At 38.7% G+C, this 9,162-nt stretch overlaps 1 protein-coding gene across 1 annotated transcript; it reads right to left on the reverse strand.

Annotated features, from left to right (window-relative positions):
- Positions 1-340: 340 nt before the first annotated feature.
- On the reverse strand, positions 341-7,608 carry LOC125242174 (repetitive proline-rich cell wall protein 2). The gene is made up of 2 exons (XM_048150888.1): positions 7,471-7,608; positions 341-1,928 (listed from the first exon to the last, which is right to left on the reverse strand). Exons 1-2 carry the CDS (start codon positions 7,591-7,593, stop codon positions 783-785), a joined length of 1,269 nt encoding a protein of 422 aa, XP_048006845.1. The 5' UTR covers positions 7,594-7,608; the 3' UTR covers positions 341-782.
- Positions 7,609-9,162: the final 1,554 nt, after the last annotated feature.

Below are 9,162 nucleotides of genomic sequence, written 5' to 3' on the forward strand. Positions count from 1 at the left end.
TTATTCGTTTTTATAGCGTTATCATTTGAATGGTTACGACATGAAATGCATTAGAGTAGAGTAGACTTTCATATGTCATCAACATTAGTAAAATTCTCTACACTGTCTGGTTTGCGAGACGGATTGCGTCTGATAAAAATTGCCATCATTTGTTTCTCGAATAGTTTTTGAATTTTGAGTTTAGTTTTAAGGTTAACAGTATTCATTAATCAATCTATTACTTGTGTCCATAAATTCTTTTGGTTACGTTTTTGAAACAGCGAAGTTGTTTTGATAAGTCTGGAATTTGTCTAGTTCCGGTTTATTCCAAAAATATCGGTAAACCAATGAAACAAAGAGATTTTTAAATTTCATTTTTTTAATAAATCAGCCTCAGTTCAAAGCACAATGCTTTGATTATTTTACATACATAACAAAAGCATACATAAGCTAAACAAGTAATAACAGATCACTATAATACAACTGGGTACCGCGAATTGTAGACAATTCTATGCGGAAAGTTAAGCCTTCATTTCAGGAGGTTACCGCGAATATCGGAACCCAAATGTCTATGTGCATCTCTATTTCTCTTTTATTTGCGAGACAGAGACGCACATAGAAGATTCGTATTCCGATGTCCGCGGTAGGCCTGCAGCCGCGCCCGGTCTCCCGGGCCCTCACAACCTTGCCGAGCGAGCACCATTGCAATTTTGCAAACATATATACACTACAAATACTAATTGATCACATTTCGAACTTAGCCTAATAAGGTACTGGTGTGAGACCTAACGTAGTACTCCCGGTCAGTTCCAGCCGTGGCTCTCGTAGTGCTGCGGCTCGTGTTGCTGGTGCTGGTGGTGGTGGTGGTGCTCCACCTCCTTCTTGAAGTAGACAGGCACGTGCACCTTGACGGGGTACGGCACCTCCTTCACCAGCGGCACCTGCACCTCCTTGTACACGGGGTACGGCTTGTCGATGGGCACCTTCACCTCATACGGCACTTTCTTCTCGACGGTGTAGGGCACCTTCTTGTAAACATCGTAGGGCTTGGGCACCGGCACCTTCACGTGCACGGGGTACGGTTTCTCCACCTCCACCTTGTAGGGCCGGTCCACGGGGACCTTCACCTCGTAGGGCACCGGCTTGTGCACGGTCACGGGGTACGGCTTCTCCACGGTCACGGGGTAGGGCTTCTCCACGTACACGTTGTAGGGCTTGTCGACTGGGACCTTCACTTCATAGGGGACCTTCTTGATGACTTCGTAGGGCTGGGGAACTTTCACTTCGTACTTCACCGGGTAGGGGACCTTCTTCTCGACGGTGTAGGGCTGGGGCACGGGGACCTTGACTTCGTAGGGAACCTTCTTTTCGACGGTGTAGGGGGTGGGGACCTTCACTTTGACTTCGTAGGGCTTGTCGACGGGGACCTTCACTTCATAAGGCACCTTCTTCTCGACGGTGTAGGGCTCGGGGACGTACACGGGGTACTTGACGTACTCCTTGACGGTAACGGGGACCTTCTTCTCGACGGTGTAGGGCTGGGGCACGGGCACCTTGACTTCATAGGGAACTTTCTTCTCAACGGTGTAGGGCACGTGTTTCTCGACGGTGTAGGGCACGGGGACCTTCTTGACGACCTCGACGTGCTTGACGTGCTCGTGGTGCTCGTGTCCGTGGGACTCGATGGGCTTCCACGAGTCGTGGGAGCCGCCGTAGTCGCCGCCGTGGCCGAAACTCAGGCCGTGGGACTCGTGGCCGCCGAAGTCGTGTCCGCCGAAGTCATGGCTCTCGTGACCTCCGAAGCTGTGCTCCTCGCCGCCGCCGCCGTAGTGTCCGATGTCGTAGATTCCTCGCTTCTCCTGCTTCTTATCTTCGGCTGCCGCCTGCTTCTGCGCGGCTTTCTCCTCCTTCGCAATGGCCACGACGGCCAATGAGGCTACTAAAACAACCTGCGAACAAAAACACGACATTAAAATGTGAACATGTCGTTACGAATGTCATAACAGTAAGTGAAAAGAGGAAACCGAGGAAGTGGTAACTTAAGCGTTAAAGTCGAGCGTGGAACTGAATTGTTTATCTTGCGTTGTTTCTAGCGTAGTAATTAGTAGGTGGTGCTAAAAAGCTGTAACTATGAGAACTATTGTTAGATTTAGCAGTCGTTGTGTAATGTAACGTCGTATTTATGCGTAACTTCCCCCTATGGCCATGTTAATAATACAAAGACTATGACTTTATTTGTTTACTTTCCGAAGTGATTTATTTTATTCACGATTAACGTTGCTCTTTATAAAAATATGTAGCTTATAATATCTAAGTTATACCAATCTAGTCAGAGTATGTCCATTACGTATACTGTTACGAAAACACGTCTCACCCGGGAAAATTATTATCCTCTACTCGATTAATCTGCACTTGTAAGACTTGAATAACATTACATAATGATCGGATACGATATGAAAACAGGTTACAAATTACATATTTCTCGTCGTAGAAAATTCACTTTTACTTTTTGAATCAATGTTTTTTTTTATAAAATGGCGACGCGTGTTCAGAGAGACTTTAGACATTGAAACAACGAAAATAAAGACTGGACATTAACCCAGTTTCCGACAAACAAAGGTCTATTAAATCAAATACAAAGTCGTTCCGTTCTGATTGAAAATATAATTATACAGGATGTACCTATTTTAGAAAAAAGGCTATCCTGCAGATCTCGCTATTATGTATGAACGGACAATCCCCGAATGTTCAGAATAATCGAGGCAATTACACTGAGCATTGGAGCTCAGCAGGGAATCTGATTAAAACAAGGCTGCATTGCATAATACAACTAAAAACAAGTACCTACGGTAATTCCGAAACAGAATACAAAGTATCTTTACACTGAATGAGTTCTACTTAGATGTTACTTCTTCAGTTCCAGCTGGTAATAAGATAAGGTGGCAAAGTGGCCACAAAATATCTCGAAAACTACCTTACATTGTCGCTACATGATTTTATAATCATAATCTAAGATTTCACTAGTAGGTAGGTCGGTGATAGGCAGCTTTAAAGATATTTTGCGGTACCTAGGCGCACTTGGCCGCTAGGCGCACTTTACCACCTTAACTTACATTAAAAAGTTACATAAATAAAGTCAGTGCTGCTAATGTCCCAAAGAACGTACTATAATGTTGTAAACAACAAGCCATTTTATTGAAATAAACTGCCGTTAGACTGTTTAATTGGCACTATGCAGAGAAAGCAGCGAGATAGGCGTACGTAACCGATCATTTGGAGCGTTTAATGGGACACACTGTCAGAACTACTTACCAAGTAATTTGAGATTAATAGAGGAGTAATAGAAAGCAAAAGTATTTAACACATTTGCTGGCATGTTTTATGTTTCTTTATATAATATCTGGTACACATAACTTTGCTCGGAAATCATTACAAAAAGTAAGAGAAGCGCGTATTTCCAGAGATAAGACCTAGCTCGATTTTTCGTCCGCATAAATAAAATCGTTAGACCCGTTTCCGAGATCCCCGAAATATATTGACGTAGGTACAAGAATTGTTCGTTTAGAAACAGTGGGTATAACTATAAAAATCAACAGTTTGCAAATATCTGATAAGTTGATAACATGTCTTTTATAACAGATTTGAGACAATTATTTATTTTCGTTACTAAACTTTCTGTTAATAATTGAAAAACGTACAAATCAATACCTAAACTTTACGTTCAAATCAATGTCCTGGCTTGTTCTGTCAACAGTGGAAATGACATCAACACACATAATCATTGTTCCGATGATCGAACTTGCTCGTAATATTATCAAACAATTATCTGTCATTACTTCATTAGATGGTTCGCTGACTCGCGATAATTATTACGTTTACAAATAAAAGGCACTACATAGTCACTTACACTAAGGATGAAATTTGCTCGTTATGTCATATGAATCACCTATTAGAGCATCCTTAGACGTAAGTGACAATGTGGTGCATTTTCCTTGAGAACGGCACATTTGTTCGTAATTTTCTCGCCGAGCATGTTCGAGGAATTGCGTAACTGTATTACGCCTATGATCTATATTTAGTCAGCTCATAAGTTTTATCGTTGTTGTTAGGTAAGTATATGCAAGAATGCAATAAATTTGCTATTACGTGTAGCCTATTGCAGAAGTGGCGCGAAATTATCCAGCGAGATGAACAGAACTATCCTTTTTCTCGCTGTATTAGAGTAAGTGCGTTTTCACATTATCCAATCCGATATCGGATGTAGGACCGATATTCCATACATTTGAGCCGCCAGCTTTGATTTCTGTCTTTCAAATCCTTCCTACATCCGATCTCGGATCGGATAATGTGAAAACGGACTAAGGCTGGTTCTTTATCTCGCGAGTGAGAACCTGGCAGTTCCAGTGCAAGGCCTTCTAAGGTAAATTATTTTGCCTACCAAAGTAGTTGTTATGTTAGCGTTTCCATTTTGTATGCTAAGCTACCACTTTAAAGCCCAGGCTCCGTAGCCGAATGGCACAAACGCTCACGAAACGAAACGCTCGTAGGTATCTATTTCTATCGCTCTTTCGTATTTGCGCGACAGAGCCAGACTACCTTTCGCGGCGTTTCGTTTTCGTTTCGCGTCGCAGAAATGCCATTCGGCTACGGCACCAGGGTCGGTTTAGCACTTTATAAATAGGACACCGATCGATATATCCTTCTAATTAAAAATCGCGTGTTTTTCGGTATTTTCTTTAGCTACGATCATAAAATTGAAATTTTCCGCGTGTAATCTATGTACATATATGTATCGGTATATTTTAGGAGCATCTTCTGAATAAAGGAAACCAAAATGTGTTCCAAATAAAGTAACCAGCAATATATTACGCTAGCAACATATCTTATACGGAATGGACTTTCTCCCAAATTCGTCTAATTTGTATCCGAAACGGTGGGTGCGTCTGATCGGACACCGAGACGCAGGGAGACGAGCGGAACGGTCGCCCGAGGAAATGACTACCTATATGCAGCATATAGCATATGCAGGGTGCATTTATGTAATAAAAATAAAAAAATAAATAAATAAATAAAACGTTTATTCAGAACGTAAAGCTTAACCCTATTACATATCTTCTGCCAAACCACTTTGTGGTTTGTTGGCAGACGAGGCTCCCATACACTTATCAAGCTAAAATACCTCGTAGTTTTTAGATATATGTATAATATTTATATATATATATATATATAAGTTTTTGCTACGCATACACACACACATGTACATATACGTATACGATGCATGTATGCGTAGCCAAAACCTAGCTTACCTTAACCCTTTACTTCATGCGCTTTATGAGCGATTACCTCTTAATCTAGCAATTATGCGTTTCAGCGTTTACCTTACACTTACAGCGTTTACTTTACAGTTCAAACTAATATTTTCTTATCTATTATGACATGAAGTAGGGAGTTAATTCTCTTATTTAAGCGTACAGCATAAAGATACAATTTGCAGTGATTACATTTTATACAGGTTGTATTTTATCTTTTAGTTTATTTAACAGGAAGATACTTAGTTTCTTTTTAAACGTTTGTTTTGTCATTCTTACAGTTTTTAATTCTGATGGCATATCGTTATAGATCGTAGGGACTAGATATTTTCTGCATCTCTGGCCAAAGTAATTCGTAAAACTAGGTATTGACAGCTTGTTACTATCTCTGTTTCTTATTAATCTTTGGTTTACAATAGGTATTTTAAACTCATCGTTACACATTTGTTCCAAAGCTAAGACTAACTTGACTTTATCATGAACTGCTAAAATCTTACATTCCAAGAAGAGTTGATCATAGGTAGTAATCTTACATTTATTTTTGGTTTTTTTGTCAACCATGAGCTTCATAAATCGAGTCTGCAATGCCTTTATCTTGTCTAGGTAGGTTTTAAAAGTACGGCCGTAACTTGATAACCCATATGATAAAAGGGAGTCCACTAGAGCATAGTACACTGCATACATAGTAGCCCTATTTAGTACAAATTTCAGATGATGGAATTTTACAAGTACTGCTCTAAGTTTATTACATAAGGCATTTACGTGTGGTTGCCAGGAGAACTTGTAATCTATAAGCAAGCCTAAGTACTTGTACTGTTCAACCACCTGGAGCTCGGCACAGCCGCACGCGAACCCGGCCGGCCGCGCACTGTGGAGACAATCGTAACTGTGCCCCACAAATTATATGGTATAGTGTAAAAATAGTTATAGCATCATCGAGGCATTTCCACCTTGATTTAGTGTGCGGAACATATAAGACAATTTTTAGTTTCGTTTTTAACCCCCGACGCAAAAATGCTATACTTAAGTTTGACGTGTTTGTCTGTCAGTGGCATCGTAACTTTCAAACGGATGAACCGTTATAGATTTGTATGAGAGCTGAATTAAGTACCTAGTCGGGAGTGTTCTTAGCAATGTTTGATGAAAATCGGTCCACTATGTGAAGGGTTTTACAAAATTTTAATTTTGTCTTTACCAATACCATCGAAGTTATATTTTGTAAAATGCACTATTTAACAATTGTTTATTATAGGTGTCTAAACCAGGAAACGTTTTACAACTTTATGTGTGAAATTTCAGAGCTAGAAAATATGTTAAGCTTGCATGTTTTGTGTAAAGCTTTACAGCTATAAGTTTAGTTGGTCTTCCTTTTGGAAGTTGTAACTTTTACATGGGAAAGTTTACATCGAGAGTGCCTTTTTCGTGCTGAGCTTTTTAGTCGGAAGTTTTTTTAGGTTTAAGGTTTGTGACATCGAATAATATGCCTGTTTAATTCTGATGAAAATAACTTATTGTAATGAATATATGTCTTTTTATAAGTATTAAGTACACATTGATGTGAACATCGTGTATTTGCATTAGTTTATTATGTAAATTATTTTAATATTAAATAGAAATCTAACAACTTCAAAGTAGGATAATTGATATACATATTTATAGAACGCTCTGCATAAAACTACATAAATGAATCATATAAAATGAATAAGCGCTACTTATATTCACTTAAGCCTAAGTAATGGAGTATAATTCACTCTCGGTTGGACTGAAAGTGAAAAGTAAATTACTCTCGCGATACACCCACTCGACCAAGGAAATGACACTTGAAATAAACACACTTCATATACGAACTGTATAATATTTTGTGTTTACTATATTTAAGAGTAGAAAATTTTGAAAATTAGTGAAAAATTGTGATTTGGATACAATTCTGTAAGGATTTTTAGAGCTAAAGTAGCTAAGTAGATAAAGAGCTCTAAATGAGCTGCACGCAACTCTTTCCTTTTTAGAAAATAAGCAAGTTTAATTACTCCACTTTGCCTCTTCTGTTGCTTACATCCCAAAAGCGCATTAAAACTTTCAGGTCCCTTGGTCTTTTCACTTTACGATCCAGATCCTTCGTCGAGTGGGTGTTTCGTTTACTTTTCACAAAACGGTCACTGTCACTTCACTTCACTGAACTCACCAAGAGCTTCATGTTGCTGCACGTCTCCGCCGCCGCCGAAGACTGGTTGTGTGCCGAGCGCTGCGCCCGCGCATGTTTTATACGCCCCACGCGCAGAAGAAGGGTGAGCGCCGATAATGACATGTATTAATTGTAACTTGGTCATTATTTCGGATTGCACGTTAACTGGTTCGTCTTCTGAACTTGAGATTTTGAAAATGTTCTGATGGATTTACTTTGATAACAGCTGAGACTTTAGTGAGACATTTTTGACAGACAATAATGTTATATCTATTATTGTAGCCATTGTAGGTCATCTGCAGTCAACTTACCATAGCAGTACTCTTCGAATTTTTCGTATTTTCTATAGGCACGAGAAGTAATCGTAAGATAATTCGTTTCAACTTAATCTGTCATTTGTAAAGATATTTGATATTCCCAATATGCTGTATAGCAGTCTACAAATGTGTCGTTAACAAAATCCATAAAATTACGAGATATCCTTCCTCAACATCCCAATTTTCGAATAATACCCATTTATCTTTGACCGAGTTCTGAATCTTTTCTTTTATGTACTGTAATATTTTCTCGTCTTATCTGAAAACATTTACTTAGTACATTTTGGAAACTTCCTAAAGGTGGAACTTAAATCACATTGACGTGCTTAATATCAATGTGATTAAAGTCACGAAGGAGGAACTGGGTAAGTAGAGTCAGACAGGTGTAGGATGCAAATTACAAAGTATGTATATAACGAGCATGAAAAATTGCACGCTTCCTATTTTCATATCGCGATCTTTAGAAATATTAAATTAGATGCTAACTTATTTCATCATATTCTGACTTATATTTCTATTTGTATTTAGGTATGTTTGTTAGCATCGGTATAAGGATAGTCTTAAAAGTCATCAGTTTACTGAAAAAAATATCACGACGAATTCTTAGTAATGTTGCTAAGAGAGTTGAATTCATGTATAAAAAAATAAAAAATAATACTCGTTTAAAAATATTTTAAGCGGGTTACTCACGTATTAAGTCGATATAGCGTTCGACATGTTTCGGTTCAATTTCGAGAACCAATCTCAAGAGTAGCGACACCCCGCCTTTACATGTCGAGAGCGCGACGCATACGAGAGCGCGAGTCTCACGGGAGTTTTATAGTTAAAATAATACTCGTTGTAAACTTGAATGAGTTTTACTTACTGCATTTAACATGAGATAAGGTATAAAACATACCTACTAGTTTGTTACTTTGCCTTGCTTTGAAAAAAGAAATAGTGTAATTTTGCTAGTGTCCATAACTGGAATCGGAAAACTGCCTACCGCCTATGATGGACAAGGAACAATTTACGAAACCAACATTTACCTACAAGAAACAATCCTATGTTAAAATAACCCAAACTAATTTTATTTGGGGTATATAAAACTGACTCATTGAGTATCAGTTGGCTTTAAAAGTAAAATTTTAAACTTATTTCACTGTCCATAATGGGGGATCCATTACTGGAGAACTGCCGTCCATGGGTGGAGAAAAAACACTTCATTTTAATTTGTTAACTATGAAGAAACCAATAGGAGTATCTATTCTGGAATATGCTTGAAATGTAAAAGAAGGACAAGACATTCAAGTTTTAACATGCTTAGCGGTAGAATTTATACATGTATCAGTGACATATCAAAAATAGGCAAAATTTTTCTTAAACTGTCCAATGT

Source organism: Leguminivora glycinivorella, chromosome 2, assembly GCF_023078275.1.
Source record: "Leguminivora glycinivorella isolate SPB_JAAS2020 chromosome 2, LegGlyc_1.1, whole genome shotgun sequence".
Classification (NCBI taxonomy): domain Eukaryota; kingdom Metazoa; phylum Arthropoda; class Insecta; order Lepidoptera; family Tortricidae; genus Leguminivora; species Leguminivora glycinivorella.